This window comes from Eumetopias jubatus, unplaced genomic scaffold (assembly GCF_037043125.1).
Source record: "Eumetopias jubatus isolate StellerSeaLion01/CBP00866 unplaced genomic scaffold, mEumJub1_p1.0 scaffold_6, whole genome shotgun sequence".
Lineage (NCBI taxonomy): Eukaryota > Metazoa > Chordata > Mammalia > Carnivora > Otariidae > Eumetopias > Eumetopias jubatus.
The window spans coordinates 117279072-117300513 of NW_028274812.1; the positions used below are offsets into that span (position 1 = coordinate 117279072).

The 21442-nt window shown below is 45.0% G+C and overlaps 1 protein-coding gene across 3 annotated transcripts in view; it reads right to left on the reverse strand.

The window, feature by feature from the left end:
• ANKS1A (ankyrin repeat and sterile alpha motif domain containing 1A) overlaps positions 1-21442 on the reverse strand; it is a 175043-nt gene that overhangs the window by 62917 nt on the left and 90684 nt on the right. For all 3 annotated transcript variants that reach the window (XM_088024027.1, XM_028120671.2, XM_088024028.1), the window contains exons 10-11: positions 19602-19728; positions 4726-5315 (exon numbers count right to left, since the gene is read on the reverse strand). In XM_088024027.1, the coding sequence (XP_087880153.1) occupies positions 4726-5315; positions 19602-19728 (717 nt within the window). The remainder of the gene's footprint in view (positions 1-4725; positions 5316-19601; positions 19729-21442) is intronic.

Genomic DNA, 21442 nt, shown 5'->3' on the forward strand with positions numbered 1-21442 from the left:
TTTACAATTTACATGCACGAGCTGGGTTTACCGCTCCAGCACACAGCCATCTCGGCTTGCTTACACTGGATAGAAACAGTGCCACAAATGTCCGTATCACTCAGGGTCCCCTCAGGAAAAAGAGGGCATTACAAACTGGGCAACTGAAGGATGATTTATACAGATTGGGACAGGGTACAGAGAGAGCGACAGGGAGGACAGTGAGTCACAGCCAGGAGCCCCAGGCTGAAGGCGTCAAGGGGAGTGGCTGGTTACCAGAACCCAGAGAGAGCAGCTTTAGGGAAAGGTTCCTCATAGGAGAGCTGGTGTTTAGGAGGGGGACACAGCCAACCCACGATTCCTTTGGCCTTGTGAGGCAGGTCACACAGATTAGCCTTCTGGGGAACACAGGCAGGTAGAGTAGGGTAGGGAACATGCCCGAGGGCAGACAGAAGATGCCCTGCAAGGTGTCCGACACCAACCTAGAGGACAGCTTCAACAACAACGAACAAACTAGCCCTCTGACACAGCCACACAACAGGAAACTGTGCCTTTCACAATTCCGGTCTGAATCCGGGTCTTATGGATGTTGCCATGGTTAGATAACCACAAAATGCAGTAATTAAGTAAGACACACATTAAAAATCGGTAAATACGCTAAGACCTCAAATTTGGATATAATGTTAACAGAGGTTAACCTGTGGAGAGATGTAGGTGATTTTCCCGTTCCTAATCTATATATTTTTAAAGTTGTATTGATGGACAGCTTTCCAGTTTACCTTCTATTATGCCCCTATTCTATTAGGCATCATCAAGATAACAAGGAGTGCTTTGATTTTTGACTGGTGAACAGAGAAAGTATCTACTGAAGCTTGGATTTCGACCTCCTCTTAGGCAGAGAGATCTTTTCAAAGAAAACTCTATTATTTTTTGTTACTAAAAATCTAATGGAAACTAGGGAGAATGCTAGTGTCATAATGGATGCCATCTCAGAGTTTCACCTTAAACAGGCTAACTTTCCAAAGTCCTCTCATTCTGGGTAATCACCAAGGGCTGCACGAAGCACCTGTAAGGAGTGGTCTGTATTTGGAAAAAATGACTCCCAATCTGCCAGCTGTGCAGGTCCCCCAGCTACAGACCATCAGCCCCAACAAGCAGCTCGTCAGATAGCCACTGCCAGCCATGATACAGAAGAATACATTTGAAAAAGAAACAGTAGAGAGGGCTGCAGATTTCTCTCTAGCTTCTCCCCTCTCCGGGAGCTAGCAGGAAGGCTTATTAATTTCTCAAAGAACAATGGGGGGGTACTGCCCTACTTTCCCTGGCTGGGCAGGCTCTTCTGTCTCTGGTGTGGGCCAGAGTCATGCAGGACAACACCAGGTGAGGGGCTTGAACTCTGCTGCTTCCCTGTCACCTCACCAGCACCAGACAAGCCCCACAAAGTTCTGCCTTTCTTAAGTTCTGAAGACACTGTGCCTCAGTTCCCATTCTCCAAAACTCCAAGCACAATAATAATAGGAATAGCTACCATTTACTCAATACCTTATGCATAGTAGGAACTGGGCTAGGCACTTAAACACATGTCTAACTGGTAAAAAATGCCTCTGAAACACAGACTTGACTGCCTGTTTCACAATTACAGAAATGACGCTGAGGTTTCCTGAGGCCACTCATGGGACAAGGAAGAGTTGATGGTGGAGCCAGGGCTCAAGCTGGATCTGCTGACTCTGGAGCCTGAGCCTTGTGTATTACCCTGCACTGCCTTCTAGGAGCAGTCTGGCAGACTTGCAATCACAGCTGCCTGGGCCCCACACTGAGGAGCTGAGCTGGACCCAAGCTCCTTCAGAGCAGCTTTCCCCAGCCTCCTGGGGATCCAGTGATGACAAAGAAATCAAGCACAAGATATGGCAAAGTAGCCTTCAGGCACCGGTCAGGGGTAGGGTGGGGAGCAGCCATTAACTAATGACTCGTTCTAGGAAAGTCGGCCAAAGGCCTGGGTCTAGGGCCAACCACTGGGGGAAACACTTCTGAAGTTTCTCTTTTGACAGAGATATCCACAAAAACCAAGTATAATATGACTCAAAAACAATGATGAAGGATTACGCATGAAGGGCCCTGTTAATATTCTCTATACAAGCAAATCTCAATCTTCTGAATTCCTTCCAGTAAGACCTCAGTTGCCTCAGGTTTTTGAATTTAAAGTGTAACAGTGCTTCCGGTCGTTCAGTCACAGTACAGACTGGCCCAGGACACCCAGACCTCACACAGACCCAGGGTTCACGGTAGCCATCTGCAAACTCTACCTGCAACAGAAATGTGAGCATATGAACCTCCTGTCCCTAATGGGCCAAGAGACAACCCCTGGATTAGCCCGAACAGCCAACTTCAATTAAGCTGGGCGTGCTTCAGTGATTTCATGTTTCTCCTCCAGGAGGAAATGGTGGAGCCCATGAGACTGCCTGGCAATGCTGCGTGTTAACAGAGCATGGTAATCCTGTGGCCAATCACCCAGCACTATCGACCTCTTGGGTGAAAGGTATGCTCAGGAGATGGATCCAAAAAGAAGAGGTAATTCATTAGACTGGTAAAGCTGTCTTCCAGCCCATTTGAAGGATTCTGAGCTATTGCCTTGATATCAAACCAAATACTTCTCAGCCTCATGTTCAGTCCCCTCCCACTATGTGATCCCAATCTCACTCTCTACCCTTATTTCTTTTTAAGATTTTATTTTTTTAAATAATCTCTACACCCAACATGGGGTTTGAACTTCGAACCCTGAGATCAAGAGTTGCACGCTCCACCGACTGAGCCAGCCAGGTGCCACCTACCCTTATTCCTTTTTTTTTTTTTAAGTTTTTTTTTTAGATTTTTTTTAATTTTTAATTTTTTAATTTTTTATTTTTCGACAGAGAGAGAGAGAGAGAGAGAGACAGAATACAAGCAGGGGGAGTGGGAGATGCAGGCTTCCCGCAGAGCAGGGAGCCCAATGTGGGACTCGATCCCAGGACCCTGGGATCACGACCTGAGCCGGAGGCAGACGCCTAACGACTGAGCCACCCAGGCGCCCACCTACCCTTATTCCTTAGGCTCGCCTATATGAACTCTACTTTCTACAGACACCAAACGATATAAGCTTTCCCAGCTCCACGCCTTCACTCACGCGATTTTCTCCACCAGTGCCCTTTCTTCATTCCCCTAGCTTCAACCTGGTTTTCCCCCAAACACTTGGTTCTTTAATTCCAAGTCAAATTCCGCGTCTCTGAGATCTTTCCTGAAGCCCCTCCCCCGCTCTGTCTCACCCCCGTCCCCACCCTCCCCACTCCCACTGATGTTTTTCTCCAGCGGCCCCTCCTCCCATTTCAGAGCACACCGCACTTCTACTCGGAAACTGCCTCATCCTATCCTTGACTATAAGTGAGTGAAACTCTGTCTTGTCTGTTTTTGAAAAACAAAGGCAGAGCACACATTCCTACAAACACACAGACTCTAGTGTGTAATCTCCCATGGGCCAGGAGCTCTGTCACTCAAACTGATTTTCCTTTAAGTGGTCTAGCGTCTAGTCCGGGCTCACCCAATCTTGGTTTCTGAACCAGTGAAAACTTTCTATTGCACAGGATTCCTCAGTCCCTGACTACACAGAGTCCTCAACCTCATCTTATCTGGAGATAAGAGTGCTGTTGGAATTGCCCCCACCCTGTTCCCATGCTGGGAATGGGATTCACTTTGGTTTATATCCCATGCTGGGAATGGGATTCACTTTGGTTTATATAACTTTGCAGCTGCAACCTGAATAGATGTGGGTAGGGCATTTAGTCTACAGATTGCTCAAAGGGACGTGTCAGCTGCACTGTTCCCCTCCTCTTTGCGAGCTAAATTCATCTCTTGAAAATGTTCCTGGGAGACAGACCCAGTCCCCTTCAAAGGCAGCTCCCTCTCAGCAAGAAGCCTGCAAGGGTAGCACTTTAACATTCTCTGGGTGTTTACCAATCTTTGAGAAACACATTCTTATGCCCAGTAAGACATGTCACAGGTCACTGAAAAATATTCAGGTACATATTTCTAACTATTCTATAACAGTGGTTATGAAAGTTAACCTGGGCCTCAGACTCCAAAATGCTTTCTCCTCACTAATCTCTCTCTGTTTTTCCAACCACCTAGCCCTCTGCCTCATCGACCCGGGAATGTGGGACGGGTAGAATGCTTCTGCTGGAAGAGGCGTTTGGTCTTCCAGGGGAATGCAGTAGGAATAATCACGGAGGAGCGGAGACTAGAAAAGCCCCCTCCTGATCCTCTTTCAGCAGCTTCTCCCAGAGCCCAACCCTCTCCCTGGCTCCTAGCTGACCCTGGGCCTTCCCTCTTCCTCCTGAAGACTCATACAAAGTTTTCTAGTTCTTCTTAAGCATCTTCAGGGTAAGCATGACTGCCTGGATGGTGGCTAATGGGATCCAAATATTTCCAAACAGCATGTCATTTCTAGGAACTGCCTCTCCCTCAGACCCGCTCTGCTTGGGGCCACCACCCTCCAGTTTAACCACGAATGGACCTATCCTTTGCCATCTGGGCAATAAGATCCCCTGCCTGGCAACTTGGGGCTTGCCTCGTCACGGCTGTCAGAGACACTCTGGTCACAGTGCAAAGGAACCAGGGCAACCCTGGCCCACACGTCCTGGTTCCGGGAGTCGGCACACAGGGGAGCTGTGGTGGGCTGTGGCCAGCCCAGCTCCCTCTCACATCACGTGGCCTTACCTCATCCCACTCCGAGGCAAAGGAGGGCGACTTCTCCAGCCTCTTCTTCCCGATGCTGCAGTTGGACAAGGACTCGCTCCGGCTCCCCATTGTAGTGTCGTCCGTGGGTGAGCAGGTCAGGAGATCAGAGTCAGACTTGGACAAGCTGCGGCTGAGTTTAAGTTCAGCTTTGGGTTTGCTGCTGGGAGGGGCTCGGCTCCTAGCCCCACTCCGGTCTCTTTCTTCCTCGGCACCACCAGGGTGTTGAGATGCTGTGTGAGTCAAAGTTTCGGGGTGCGATTGGCTGTTGGTGGTGGGCAGGCCAGCCGGGTAACCCGCTCTCTTACTCTGGTCCAGGACACTGGGCGGGGAGGCTCCAGGAGCGCGCACAGCCGTCTCCTCCAGCTGCATGCTGGCCTCGTGACAGGCGCCCTGTGCGGGGGACCCTTCTGGAAGGCTCTGGCCAGTGGCAGAGAGCAGCTGGAAAGGGTCCTGCCCCACCTCACACACCGGGGAGGAGCCGTGGAGGAGACCGGAGAACTGCTCTGGGACCTGCCCGTCCTGCCCCTCCGCAGAGTCCTGGCTCCGGCTGCTGCTGCCCCGCCTGTGGTCTTGGAGTGGACGGAGAGACAGAGAAATAAAAAATTAAACGTGGCAAAAATCAACAGTTCCAACGCAGCGAGCGAACGGCAGGGCTGAGGAATTCAACAACAGGGAAAAGAGAGAGAAGCTGGATGGGTTGGAGAGAGGGCAGAGGGAGAGAAGAAGAGAGTGGAAGGAAGAGAACAGTTTTGTATTGTTCTTAATGTTCAATTTGTACCCAAAGTCAGAGCATTTATGAAATTCCAAACACTGGCCTGATTAATGCTCTCTGGCAGCCTTCCCTGTTGTTAGGTTTCTGTTAACGTTAACGACCAGACCTTGCTATATAAGGCGAGAAGTGCTAACTAGATCCTACAGAAAGGACATGAGTAAGGAGACAGAGAGCAAACACGGAGTAAGAGTGAGAGAGAGAGAGAAAGAGAGAGAGAGAGAGAGAGAGAGAGAGCCAGCGAGCAGGCGAGACTCACTCCTGGAACATCTGATACATTTCCATAAAGGCCAAAGTGTTATTTAGAGCCACCCGCCCTCCCTTCTTCTGGCAAGCAGCAACAGAGGGGAAAAAAAATGGAGGTCATGATCCACAACCTGCAACTTCTGGAATTCTTTCACTGAACGTGCAAAACAAAACAGCAGAGAAATAACCGCTTCCTTCCTCACAGAGGGGCTGTTCAGGGTTCCACACCTCATCCTTCCTTCCTCAGGGAGCCCAGACCATTTTTTTTTTTTTTTTGAGAATGTGCACATCTCACTCCTTCCAAAGCCTCCCAGCTGCTCCTATTTGTTTAAGTTTAACCTCAGTTGATCCACTGAAAACAAAATGGTCTAATTTGTCAATGCCAAGAGACATTTGCAGTTCTCTCAAGACCTCCTCAACAGCCCAGAAATCTGACACTACTAGCTCATGAGGCCAGCTACTACTGTATATTCACCCAAGATATCAAATACTTCTGCCCTGAAGTGGCATAAATAATTGACCAAATCAGAGTCCAACATCAGAATCACACTGGGACACCAAGGGGCTCGCCCTGCGTGAACTCAGACCCATTAGAGATTTTCACCCACATCAGCAGGGTAGATTAACCACCCTGCACCCAGTACTAGCTCACATTGCTAAGCTAATATTCAGTGTTATTTTCTCTGTAAGTGGAATCAACGGTATAGATACCAAATGATTCCCTAGTCTGCCCAAAGCTCCCAAGTATTGTTCATGAGTTCAGAAAATCTTAGAACCCAAAGGATCAAGTTCAATTATTTTTACAGATGAGGAATCTAAGATCCTCAGGCCTTTAGTGGTTTGTCCAAGGTGGCGGGGGAGAAGACTTTAACCCAGGCTTTCGGAACACCTGGCTCTGGTCCTGGTTGTGCTGCTCTCTAGCTGTGTGGCCTTGGCACTGATCTCATCCTGCTGGGCTTCAGTATCTAAAATAAGTAGGATGAACTGCACATAGGCTTTAAAGATCCCTTTTATGTTACAACGGTGGTAAGAATCCAAGTCTCTACCATACTGTGATGGCAAACTTCTCCCCCTCAGGGGCTGTTGCAGATGCCTGCCTGGCTGCTTCTCCTGCTACTGCCTACATAGCACCCACTCTCCCTGACCAGCGTGCCTGCAGCCCAAGGCTCCTGGAAGCTCAGTTCCACAACTGAATAGGGTCGTCAGGGGAGGAGGGGTGCACTTTATAAACATGATGCACTACAACACAGTCTTCACTGCTCCATGCACAATGCCAAAGTCCTACAATGCTGGCTCTTCCAAGACAGCCTTTAAGGAAGGATCACAACAACCAATTCTCATATTGCGCCCATCACCCTGAGGTCTGAGCAGGGACATGGTTCCATTCACCCCACTTTCTCAAGAAGAATGGTGCAGTCTCCACAGTCTCTTCAGCTTTTGGCAAGCCTGCTGAGGCTTCAAGGGGGCAGCCAGTTAACTCCACTTTATGGTTCTGAATTCTTATCCACAGGAGTCCAGAAGTATGAACTTTCGCATCTCCTTCCTCTACACTTGACTGCTTCAGGATTTTCACACCCCTAACTCACAAACTCTATACCCCAAAGGTCAGGTCCAGAGCACTGAAAAGCACTGAACAACTGGAATCATTTCTCTAGGGAAGAAGAAATGCTGCGTACGTAAGAGTTCCATCCAGCTTAACTCAGCCCCAGGAAGCCATGACTTCAGGACTATGAATTCCACATATGACAACTGGCTGCCCGAACAAAGCTGCCCTGTAGCGTCGCACGGTGGGGCCAGAGAATATGGCACATGACCATCACTTGTGGTTCAGACCAATGGCACTGCCTAGGAGAGGCTGACCGGGAGAGTCAAAATTGCTACCTCTCGAACCATACCCACATGGCCAATTTCCTACAGATTCTGGCCCAAGGTACAACATTCCTCTGACTGCATTTGAATACAAAAAGAGGACTTTGATAACAGGAACACGGGCTTCTATTCCTTTGTGTCAGCATCTGCCTCCTTATTTCACAATATTTTGGGGTGGGAGGGTAGTCCAACAACAAAAGAGAAACACCGGAGTCCAGAACTGGGAGTTAGCCTGGCTTACATTGCCTGGGTGGACCTCAGAACCCAGGCCACAGAGAATGTTCTGACTGCTGCTGTGGGAGCTGACAATGAAGGTCCTGTCTAACAGCCACCCATTCATGCTAGCCATCAATGAAGAAAGAGAGACAGATGCCAAGAGCTCAATACCAGACAGATGCCGGGGGAAGGAAGTAGGCAGAAAGAAAGAATGGAAACTTATGGAAGGAGGAAATATGTGAAGAGGAAAAATTTCTGAGGGCCATAATCCAATGAGGGAAAACACAATCTACCAATACTTTATGGAGTAAAGTAAAGAAATTATGGAAAGGAATTCTTATGATTACATGACTTACCCAGGCAATTCCCTAGGAAAGACACCTTGAAATTTGAAAAGCTTGTCAAGATTGAAGATCCTCCCTCAGGATCTTAATGAGCTGGTGTTCTCTTCCCCATAAAAAACCATATCCAAGACTAAGCTCGATATCCTGGCAAATCAACAGGTAGGAAAAGAACTACTGAGTGGTCCCTTCCTTCTGTAAAGTAAGGATAATATTAGGCCTCTCAGGGACAAGGTGGTAACAATATAATGTACTGATCATGAGCCAGATCTTGAGCAAATTACTTAACTTCTCTGTGCCCAGAATACTTGTCTGTAATTTTGGGATCATGATAGTACTGACTTCATAGGATTGCTGTAAGAATTAAATTATAGTGTCAAGCACTTAGAACCACCTGGCACATGCCAGCTCTTAAAAGATGTTAATAATTACTATTATTCTCCACATAGGATCCATTACAACGTACTTCGCTCACAGAAGAGCCCAACAACTAAGTCTGCTGCTCACAAGTTTGTCAAAAAGATCACCAAAGACAATGTACGAAGATCCATTGCCTTCATTATCCTTACAACCCTCGACAGCAGAAGGAAGGGACAGAAGGTAATACAGTGAGAAGGCTGAAGTGAGAAACGGGCCCCATGACTGTGGCTGTAAGTACCTATTCCATCAGTGAGCATGTGAAAAATGTCTGCCTTCATGGGGTACCCAAGAGATGAAGACACTGAGTTTCTCAGTGGGCTTACCAGCTATCAGAAGAAACTAGTATATACAGAAATGACTAGAATTCAAGGCCAAAATTAATAGATGCTTTAAAAAAAGTATAAACCAGGGGCGCCTGGGTGGCTCAGTTGTTAAGCGTCTGCCTTCAGCTCAGGTCATGATCCCGGGGTCCTGGGATCGAGCCCCACACTGGGCTCCCCACTCAGTGGGAAGCCTGCTTCTCCCTCTCCCACTCCCCCTGCTCGTGTTCCCTCTCTCGCTGTGTCTCTCTCTGCCAAATAAATAAATAAAATCTAAAAAAAAAAAAAGTATAAACCAAATGCACAGTGAGCAGGAAGGAAAGTGTGATTACTTTGAAGCAGAAGGATTCTCAGAAGAGGCAGCTTTTGAGCTGGGCACTGAAGGAGAAGTAAGGCCTTGACAGGCTTAAAGGTTAGTGGAAACACATTAGAAAAAGCAGAGCCACAAACCTCGTGCCTGGGCACTCATGGACTCTTGGACTCGCAGACGAGAACCGTCAGGCCTGAGGCCTTCCCTCTGACTGGGAATCACTGCGCTCCCACCTTAGAACTACACAGCTTCCAATCCTCTTCCCGCACCTGTCCTCAGCAATCCCCACAACCTGCCCTCATAGGAGAGAAACAAGGGGCCAGGACACAGGGACAGCTGTTTCCTTACTCTCCCCGTAGATCAAGGCCAGCTGTTCGACCAAGTAGCACACAGCAGCATGCTAATTCCCAGCCCCTTGGACTTTCAGTCTTTATTCACTCTGGGTGTTGTTCATTTTCCTTTTACCCTGTGAGCTGCTGAAGCAAGGGGTCTTCTGTGCTGCATTTTAATGATGATGATGATCCACGGGGATCTCAAGGGCTTGTAAATAATAACATTTTAACATTTACACATTTTTAGTCACCCCCGTCTGTTTAGATTAGAGCTAAAAATTGCGGCTTATGTGAGAACTTGCTAAGTCAAATCAACCCTCCAACCCAGAGGTTACTCCAGTTACCCAGACTGTTCTGCTTGCTTTGTTCCGTTAGGACTGGAACCTTCCAACTGCCCAGTCACTGCAGTGAGCACCAGAAACCGGTGTGTCCAAGAGAACTCCTACGTACATAGCCACTTGTGGAGAGCCACCATGTTCCCCTTCCGAAGGAAGGTGCTGACTAGGTTATGCAGACACTTGCTGGTGACTGTGATCTGATAAGACAAGTAGACCAAGAGTCCATTCTCTCTGGTCCATGGCAACCAGCGAAACAGAGACCTCGACTGGGATTCAGGAGGCCCAAGTTATAGTCCCAGCCCTGTGATTTTTTTTCTCTCTGGGTCTTTAAAAAAAAAAAAAAAAGAAAGAGAAGAAAGAGAAGAAAGAGAAGAAAGAAAGAAAGAAAGAAAGAAAGAGAAAGAAAGAAAAAGAAAGACAGACTGGGATGCATTCTCTAGGGCTTTAAGATTTAGTATGATTCAACTCTGATTAGATAAATGAATCTTCCAGTTCTAGGGCGTTAAGAACGTGAAGAGTAGCAGGGCCCTGGATGAAAATAGTTTAACCTCATGGCTAAACAGGCTTTGGATTCAGCCAGACTAGGGCTTAAGACTCAGCTCTAACACCAAACTTCTTCCTCGTCTACTACACAGCGATAAAAATAGCCCCCACCCGGATGATCTGTCATGAGATACACAATGACCTAATCAGCATAGATGGACTCAGCACATGGCCGCCCCTGAGAAGCATTCATTAAACAGTAGCTGCTATCATTATCATCATTCTTCATTTACAACCATTTCCGAACTGCTCTTCACGCTACCACTGCACACAGAGGCTGGTTTCCTTTCTCCTGACTCTGCAAAAGGAGACTGGTTTCTTCTAAGTGGCCCTGTAAACTAGACAGAATAAAATTCCACTGGTGGGGAAGGTGCAATAGTCTTGCAAGTTTAATGCAGGGTGACGAGTAGCAGCATGGTGGAGAATCTTCAGGTCAGGACCCATCTCTACCCACTGCAGCCCCCATAGGTATAGCCCAGCTTTGGGACTCAGGACTGTTCTACCTTGACTTGGTCCTGATTACCTTACAGCTCCCCCATTTCCTTAAGAGTCTGTTCACTGCCTGTTTTTGGACGTCTGGCCCCCCAAATTTCCCTATTCAATGTACCAGCTCTGCTTGGATCACTTTCCAACCAGCCATGATACTTAACTGTGCCTAATTTAACAGCACACTTGACATCTCTGTTTCCATTGATCTTCTGCCAGTTCCAACACTGGGTATTCACAACCATTTGCTTTCTCTTCTCCAGTTGCTGGAATGTTGAGCTCTGCTGAATACTCAAGAAACAACTGACTGAGTCCTCTACCAGTTTATTTAACTCAACTGGCTTCCAACAGCTACACTGTGTTAGGTACTATTTATTCTATGCTGGACACCCCGCTAAGCACTTCTTTTTTAATATTCACAATAACCATGAGGTAAGAATATGTATCCCTACTTTATATGTAGAAAGTCAGGCTTGAAGAGGTTAAATGACTTCCTCAGTCACCAGCCAACACGTGGAGGGCAAGAATCCAAGTGGACTACAAGACCTGGCCACCCTTTTATTCATCTCTTGAAAACTGCGGTATCACTGTAAGATGGACTCCTCATTTCTCCCACTCTTTTCAGACTATCATCTTTCCCGCAGCAGCTATACTCTTGGATATAATCACACCAGTTTCCTGGAAAGACTTAGACAAACCTCCCCAACTACTCTCAATGCCATGTCAAAACTTGGGGATAATTTGATCTCTTCCCCCTACCTCAGAGAAGTATCTCCCCATCTTGAATTTACCAATGGCCTTCTAACTGCTGAACCCTTTTTCTAGACTTCATTTGTCTAGCTCTTTCTATATCATTTGACACAGTTTACCAGTTATCCCCAGGACCCACTCTCCCCTTCTTCCTTGGTCATAGGATCTTTTTAGATTGGCTCACAGCCACCTACATTAAAGACCACACTCTCCAGCTTCTTTGTAGTTAGGCATAGTCACATGACCAAATTCTGGCCAATGGGTTATAAGTGAAAGTGGAATGTGCAACTTTTGAAAATTATCTTTAAAGTGCCCTCCTTTCTCCCCTTTCTTCTTTCCTGTGCTGACAGCATGAATTTGAATAGTCATCTTGAACCATGAGATGGCAGAAAGAGACTGGTTCCTTGGCCATCATGAACTGCCATGCTAGACCTGGACTCCTTACTTCTGGACTTCTATCTTGTTTAAACAACAGTTATTCGGGGGTTCTGTCACATTCAGCCTCAGCTTCTATGGCACTGCATGATCCTGATTATCTGCCTATGTTTCTTTACCTTTGTGCTTCTAAATATAGGTTGTATTCTTCTTCACTCTCTAGTTTTTCCCTCAGCAACTGATTAATCTTTTATGTTACCCATCACCTCAACTTGGATGACCCATGATTCTGCATTTCTAATCTATCTCTCTTGAACACTAGGCCCACATTTCTAAGTGTTTATGAAATATCTTTACCTGGATGTTCTCCTAGTACCTGAAACCTCAAACTTAACATATTCAAAACTGAACTTAACATCTTCCTTCAAACGTGTTCCTCCTCAATCCCCTGTTTGTTGGTTGCACAATTTTCCCAGGTTCAAAACCTTAGAATCATCCTTAATACCCTCTCTTCCTGATTCTTCCACATTTGACTGTAAGGTCCTGTTAATTCTACCTCCTCAATACCTCTACCATCCACACCCTCCCTTCCTATCACTTCCTACTGTACCTCTAGTTTGGACCCTAATTTCCTTTAAGAGATTCCTTGAAGTCTCTTGACTTCAAAGTATTCCTGCCTCTAGTCTCTCCCAACTGCAATCTAAGATCCCACAATTACACACATATAAAGCATGGCTTCTATCCTGCCATCTCATTCAAAAAGCTTCAACAACACTGCATTGTCTTTGGAATAATGACTGACATTTGAGATCTGATACTCTACAACCAGTTCTTTGTTCCAGCCAACCTGGATTACTTAACCATTCTCCAAACATGAGCTCTATTATCTTCCAACACCTTACTGTTGTTTATGCCACTCCCTCTGCCTGGAATGCCCTCTCCTTCCGCCTTACTTCTGCCTAGCAAGTAGAATTCTCTGCTTTTGGGTTTAGCTCAAATGCTACTTCCTTCACAAAGCCATCCCGGATCTATTATGCACTAACATAATTTATCCCTTTTTTTAAATTACTTTAACCCACTTTATAGAACTTTAACATTTTCTGCCCTTTTATGTATTTTACATATGTCTCACGTATACATATGTATATAAATGGCTGTCAATACATTTCGTGGGAGAAAATACAGATGTATAGTTCACAAGGCTTGGATTTGTTCCACAATGGAAAGAAAAGCAAACTATTCCAACTCAGAAATATAAATTGGTAAGAGCAAGACAGTTATACAGTAGGGCTTTTGGCGGGAGCTCCTCTAATGTGAGAAGGTGAGAGAAGAGGAAGCTGCTGAAGGTAAGGCTTAACTATTAAACTGTTTCATTTACTTTTTTTTCTTTTTTTGCCTTTGGGAAAAGCATCCAAACTTACTTCTTGGAATCGACCATGAGAAACTGGCCTGGGCTTCCCAGTAAATATGGTGGATTGAACACAGGTACCTATCTGGTCTTCTTCCTGAAGTCTTACTAAACCAAATGTAAAAATGGGACTGCACGTGGAGGCACACCTGAGAATCCCAAGATGGCAAAGGGAAAAGCCAAGGCTTACACTACAGAATTCCATAAAGGCTCGGGAATTGGCAGTGCTCCAGACAGGAGAGTAGAGGGAGAAGCAAAGATAACATTTTTCTTCCCTCCAAGAGGATTAAGGTCTTTGTGCTCACGCATAAACTTCACTTAGATCTAAATGCATGGCTCTCAGGAATAGTGACTTACTTGCTTCTAAAAAACCTCAGAGTGTAGCTGTGTGCCAAAGAGTCCACATGTATCACTGTCTTCAGATAATTATTCATCACTGTCCTAAGCTAGGTAACCACTTCACCTGGACCCAAGCACTACTAGCGGATGCTGCAGAAAAGCACCACAGAGAACAATGATTTTTAGAGCTCTTGGCTACTTTCCCATTTGCTATCAAACCTGGAAATCTGTCCACTATTTCAACAGTATGTCCAGAATGTCCAGTGGGCAAAGAGTTAAATACTAAAGGGAAATAAATGACTGTGCTACATGAAACTGGAAACACTGCTCTCACTGCTAGTTATGCTAGCCCTGAATAATGACTTCAGAAGACTTCTTTGTTGGAAATCATTTAAAAAATAGAGGAATACCTAGTTGGATAAAACTGTCATAAAACCATCTGGGCCTAGTACCTTTCTGAAGGGATGAGTTTTCTACTTCATGGATTGCTTTCTACTTCTATCAGTTTTTGTTATACCCACTGACATAAATGGCAATCCAGCAACTGCAGAATTATCATACATAGTGCAAGATGCTTAGTCACCAAGCACTAAATGCCACTGGAAACCCCAATGCTACCAGTCATTGTGATGGACCAACAGACATCCCAGGGGATGGCAGCAACTCTAACAACAAAAATTTATTTCTATAAACCCTTATTATTAATTTTTAAAATCTCTAAATTTGTGCTTATATGTGTGCTTTATGTTATTCCTATATGTTGTGTTTTTTCCTCTTTTCTTGATCAGAATTATCAGAGATCTTTAAAAAAACAAACAAGTTTTCATTGTAATGGTCAAGTTTACTGCTTTTTTAAATTTCATTATTTCCACTTTTATGTTTTTTCTTTACTGAGGTGTAATATGCATACCATAAAGTACGTGAAGTATACTATCTGCTTTTATCTTTATTAATTCCTCTCTGCTACTTTCTCTTGGTTAAGTTTTAGTCTTATTTATTTATTTATTTATTTATTTAAGTTGGGCATGGAGCCCAACACAGGGCTTGAACTCATGACCTTAGATCAAGACCTAAGCTGAGATCAAGAGTTGGATACTTAATCGACTAAGCTATTCAGGTGCCCCAGTCTTTGTTTTTTGTTTTTTTTTTTTAAAGATTTTATTTATTCATGAGAGACAGAGAGAGAGAGAGAAGCAGAGGGAGAAGCAGGCTCCCAAGGAGCAGGGAGCCCGATGCGGGACTCGATCCCAGGACCCTGGGATCATGACCTGAGCCGAAGGCAGACGCTTAACCATCTGAGCCACCCAGGCGCCCCCCCAGTCTTTGTTTTATAATAAATTTAAAGATCTAACTTTCCTCTGAGTATCACTTTGGCCAAATATTATCAGTATTTATATGAAGTGTTTCCACTACCATTAATTAATTTCTAAGTAGAAAAATAGAGGGAAAAAAGATAGGCAACTCATAGGCCATCTAACACTAATGACCAAGATGCTCAATTTCACAAGATCAGGCAAAGACAAATTACAAAAGACACTTTTTTGGCTTATCACAGTGAAAAACATTAAAGAGTGCTAATATCCCATGTTGGTGAAGGAATGGGAAAGCGTGTGCTCATTAACCATCAAGGGAGGGCAATTCAGCTTCACCAGTTAGATCTAGACATGTACCTACACTCTGACTGGCTAATTCTACTTTCTATCAATGTCTTTTAAGAAATACTCTTGTGGGGTGCCTGGGTGGCTCAGTCGTTAAGCATCTGCCTTCAGCTCAGGTCGTGATCCCAGGGTCCTGGGATCGAGCCCCACACTGGGCTCCCTGCTCTGCGGGAGGCCTGCTTCTCCCTCTCCCGCTCCCTCTGCTTGTGTTCCCTCTCTCACTGTGTCTCTCTCTGTCAAATAAATAAATAAAATCTTAAAAAAAAAAAAGAAAGACTCTTATAAGCATGTAAGAATATGTGTACAGAATGTCCACAGCAGCTTCATTTATAACGGAGAAATACTGGAGGCAATGTAAACATCCATCTACTAGAGAATAGAAAAAAATGAGTCATGGGATAGTTAACAACCATTCAAAAAGAATAAGGTAGATATTTAAGAACTTAAAACAAAATTGTACCCATGATCTATAGACAAGGTAAATTAAAAAAACAAAACAAGTGTGCAAAACCGTTTGTGAAATACAATCCCATTTTAGGTTGTTAAAAACAAACAAAACGATCTCACATAGTCACTTTTTAAAAAAAATAAAGACAGCAAACGGCCTGAAGCGGACACTACACTTTCAAACTATGTCACTTCCAGCAACTGTGAGTAGCGGAGAGGTGAGAAGACTGGACCATTCTACTTGTAATGACTTCTATATTGTCTGAATTTCTTTTTCCCCCAGGAGCTAATACAAATGTACTTTTAGAATATAATTTAGAGGGGAACCTGGGTGGCTCAGTCAATTAAGCGACTGCCTTCGGCTCGGGCCATGATCTCGGGGTCCTGGGATTGAGCCCCGCATCGGGCTTCCTGCTCGGCGGGAGGCCTGCTTCTCCCTCTCCCACTCCCCCTGCTTGTGTTCCCTCTCTCGCTGTCTCTCTGTCAAATAAATAAATAAAACCTTAAAAAATAAAAATAAAAACAAATAAAATACAATTTAGATAATCTCCCACCCCACCCCTCCTGCCATAGGTTTGTGAATTATATAGTAAAGAGGGCTGAAAGCTCTGGTAGTCTCATTAACATGGCCTTTTGAGAACTGATGAATTAACTCATAAAAGCTGCCTAAGGTAATGACATTAGTGGAAAAGCAGAAAAGACTGACTCTGTACTAATCCGTAATATCATCTGCTGACTTGTCTCACATTTACCAACTGTAGCAGGCATTCCTTCCAGGCTACTAAGAAACTGGCAGAGCCCATTTTCATCTTGAATGTCCCAACTCCTTTGTCTGAAAGGTCTTTGAGTGATCCACGCAGCTTGCCTGGAGGCAGGCACACCCCACATGCTGTGGTCCAATTAAATCTGCTTCCCGCACCACCTACTCTTAACAGTTAGCCCAGTATTGCTGAGCTGGAAGGAACCAAAGCAAAGGAGGAGATGTGAGGCCTAAAGTCCTCTGTGGCATTTCCCTCCTTGACCTGGAGCTTTCTCGACTTGAGGATAGAAAATTCCTGCATTTGGCAGCCAAGGAGACCAGCCCCATTTATGAAGTTTGTCTACTTTCTCTTTTTCTTCCTTCGAAAGGTTCAGCCAGCTATCTTATAATGGGTCCAGATCAAGCCTTCGAAAGAGAGAAAAAATTAATAATCTCGTTCCTCCTTGATGCTAAAAATTCTTCCCTAAGAACCACTTTGAAACAGAGCATTAAGTACTTGCTCTTTAAGGGTTAATTTCAGTATGATTTATTATTAAACAACTAGAGAACGCACTGGTGCTCTACTCCACGCTCTCTAAATATTTTAATTAAAAACCTACCAACATGATTAGCAGACTCAATACAGTTAAGAGAGTTCCTCAAATTGCTATATAGATTGAACACAATCCCAATAAAAATCCAGCAGGACTTTTCATAGAAATCAACCAGTTCATTCTAAATTTTTGTATGGAAAGAATACCTAAAACAATTCTGAAAAAGAATAACAAATTGACAAAGGCAAGAAAAGGAGGGTCCTTCACAAATCATGTGGAAACAATTGGATATCCACATGCAAAAAAATGAATCTCTCCTATGTCTCACGTCATATTAAAAAATTACCTCAAAATGGGTCACAGACCTAAATGGATACCTAAGCCTACAATATTTCTAGAAGAAAATATAGGAAAAAATATTTGTGACCTTATCCATAAAAAAAAAGAAAAAAGATACATTGTCATCAAAATTAAGAACCCCTGCTCTTCAAAAGACACTATTAAGGAAATAAAGAGACAAATCACAGACTAGGAGAAAATGACATATCTGATAAGTAGTATCCAAAATATATAAAGAACTCTCATGACTCAATAATAAGAACATAAACAACCCAATTTTTTAAAATGAGTAAAAGAGTTGGACATTGATTTCGTTAGCTATATGGATGGCAAATAATCACATTAATAGATGTTCACATCATGAATCATTATGGGAATACAAATGAAATCCACAATGAAATATCATTTCACACCTATTAGAAGGACTACAATTTTAAAAACCTGGCAATATTAAGTGCTAGGGAGGATACACAGCAACTGTAACTCTGATGGAAAAGCAAAATGGTATAACCACTCTAGAAAATGGTTTGACAGTTTCTTATAAAGTGTAGCATATATTTGCCTAGGACCCAGCAATCCCATTCCTAGTGTTTTCTCAAGAGAAATGAAACTGATGTTCAGCAAAAACCTGCAAATGTTTACAGTTTTTTTGTTTACTGTACAGTTTACAGTAACTGCCAAGAACTCTAAGTGACCCAAATACCCCTCAACTAGAGAATGGATAACTGTGGTACACCAGTACAACAGACTATTACTTGGCAATGAAAGTAACAAGTTACTGATACACACAACAACATGGAGGACTCTTCAGTGAATCATGCTAAGTGCAAGGCGCCCGACTCAAAGGGTACATATGGTACGATTCCCATTTATAGGACATTTTGGAAAAGGCAAAATTATTGGGACTGACATAAAAGCAGTGGTTGCCAGAGGTAAAGGAAAGGTGTGGGACAGGGACACGAGAGTTTTTGGTGTGATAAAACCATTCCATACCTTGACTGGGGAGGCAGTTATATAACTGTATTTGTCAGAACTCAACTCACAGAACTGTACACAAAAAGGGTAAATTTTACCATATTTAAATTGTAACTTTTTTTTTAGAAAGCTCCAAATGGAAACCATAAAAAACGAAAACAAAACAACTACTATAAAAACGACCACTAAGTTTCTGCATGCTGGAAGAGAAACCTTTTAAACAGGACAGTTAAAAATAAGGTCTACGATGTCAGACACATACGTACATGTTCTCTTTGCCACCCCCCTACCCTCTGACAGGCCCAGCAAAGGGTGGTTCAAAAGAAGCCATCACACCCCCCATTCTTACCGGAACCGTGACTATCAGGATTGAAAGGAGGCGCTAATCATGCCCCATGAAGGGCCCAGTACCCGAAAGCTATAAAGAGCGGGGAGAGGCCACAGGAGGAGGCCACAGGAGTCCCTTCCAAGTGCAGTGGGAACCGCACTGCCCCTTGTTGTTGTTCTTAGCACAGAGGCTGTCACACCTGCTCCGGCAGTGCGTTCACCTCCGTCGTCGGCCTGGCTCTGGGTCCTGCAGCACTCGCTCCCTCACAGAGGGAACGGAATTTTGCAGAGGCGATGAAAGTAGGCCAAGGCGACAGAGCACTCTAGTTACCGGGTGGCAGCCAATCACGGGCCCCTCCCCAGGAGTGTCTCACTCTGAGGTCAGGACTCAAAGCAGAGCCTGTGCCGGCAGCCTGAACCCCAAGGGACTGACTTGTTGGGCTTGTTTTTCCATGGCATTAACTTGAGGGTTTCTGACTTGAGACCCCAAATCAATCTCCATCACACCACAGGCCATCTCTCCTCCCACAGTCATCACCTGGTCTGACCTAACCACCTCCTTGCTTCAGGTGCTGCAGGGGGAGGGGGGCAACCCAACACTAAATGAAAGGTCACAATACAGCCACCACCTCCAACTGCTGTGACGCCCAACTTCCCCATCCCAAGGAACATCACCCTCTACTTCCCATCCAGAATCCCAACCTTTAAAAATCCTTCTGTAATTGTTTCTGCTGGGCGGGGGTGGGGGGCGTACCTTTCGGTTTCCCATCCCCATCCACGGGTCCCAGCTTCTTTGTCTCTGCCGTTAGCAACAGCTCGTAAGGATGCTCCTCCTCTTCCCTGGCTGCACTTCCCTGAAGCCAGGGTCTCATGGCCAAGACCTACGAGAGAAAACACCATAGAACTTCTCCTGTGGGTGGCTAATACCAGGACAGGTTATGCAGAACAAATTCGAGATTACTGGCTCCTTTTTCACCAGCGAGGAAGCGGGGTGGGGAGAGAAGGTAAACAGTTCAAGTGTCACGTGGAATCACGTGCTTCTCTGGATATGCACCTGTACCTCGGATCTCAATGGCCTTTGATTAAAACACTCCCCTTTTCCGGGGCGCCTGGGTGGCTCAGTCGGTTAAGCGACTGCCTTCGGCTCAGGTCACGATCCTAGAGTCCCAGGATCGAGTCCCGCATCGGGCTCCCTCCTCAGCGGGGAGTCTGCTTCTCCCTCTGACCCTCTTCCCTCTCGTGCTTTCTCTCTCTCAAATAAATAAATAAAATCTTTAAAAAAAAAAAAAAAAACTCCCCTTTTCCTACCTCATTTTATCCTTCAAAAAGCCATTAATAAAATCCAAGATCCTCCCTTCCCCTGCCTCTCCCATCATCACAATGTTCTGCATGGTCTCTTTTCAGTGGGTAGTAGCTTCCAAGCGGTTTTTAGCCAGGGTGCCTCACAAAGGCCTTCTCTCTCCACAATTCTTCCCCAATATGCACACATACGACCCCAAGGTTGGAAGCCTTCCCACCTTCTCAAGAGGGGATCAAATGACTTCTGACTGATCCCGAATGACTGACATTTACCAGAAACAAAGCATCCTTCTCTATTTTTGTGAGCCTTTCTTCACAGGTCCTGGGGGTTACAGGGAAGTTTCTCTCAAAAGCCAGCTTCCTACTACATTTATGGTAATACGAGTTTAAATGAATTCCACCAATCTCTGTTCTGAAAGGAGTCAAATGGCTAGGCAGTATGAATTTCAGTGGAGAAAAAAAGCAGCTCTGTCGATGGAGAAAGCCCTGATCCAGGCAGCCAAGTGTCTCTGATGGAATACCTGGACCAGAGCTGGCTTCCACAGCCACCAACTAGGTCTAAGCAGCTGAGGGCCTCGTGGCCACAGCAGTCATGGTACCAAGCTGGCCAAGCTTCCTCCTCAAACCAGGCCAGGAACACCATAATTAGTGCCACAGTCACACTAAGAGAGAGAATGGAGATCCTTGATTTAGATGATCATTCTGGCTCATCTGTCCTAAGAATCCAATGCGTGTCATAGGCAAATTAAGAATAATCATGTGCCAGCTATTAGGAGAGCGAGCCAAAGCACGAAATCTCCTTTTGAGCACTTTGGCTAGGAGAAGTGATACATCACGAACAGAGGAGGGGTTCAGAGGAATTCCCAAGTCCACCTAACAAATAATGGTACCCTAACAAATGTGATTCTTTGGTACATGCAGAAACCTCCTCCTTCAGACATGCCCCACAGCTCACTGGAAATAAATCAGGTTTGTGATTCATCGGGGTTTTGCTTCTTGGAGACACAGCTCACTGTGTTAGAAACTAATGAGACAACAAGGATTCTAGCTAGCAGCCCCCGACTAAATGAGAGGCTGTGGCTCCTGTTTGGTAACAAGGCTGCCACTCCAAAGGCAGAATGATAGTCTCTTTCCGAAATTCTGCTAAGCACAGCAGGAACCTCCACTTTACTGAAAGCCACCTGGAAGCTAAAAGCTATTTCATTACAACGAGCCATTTGCCTGTATTACTTATTCCTTTTGCCTCTTCATAGGAACACAATTAAGGGAACAAAGAGGGACCATTAAGCAGTTCAT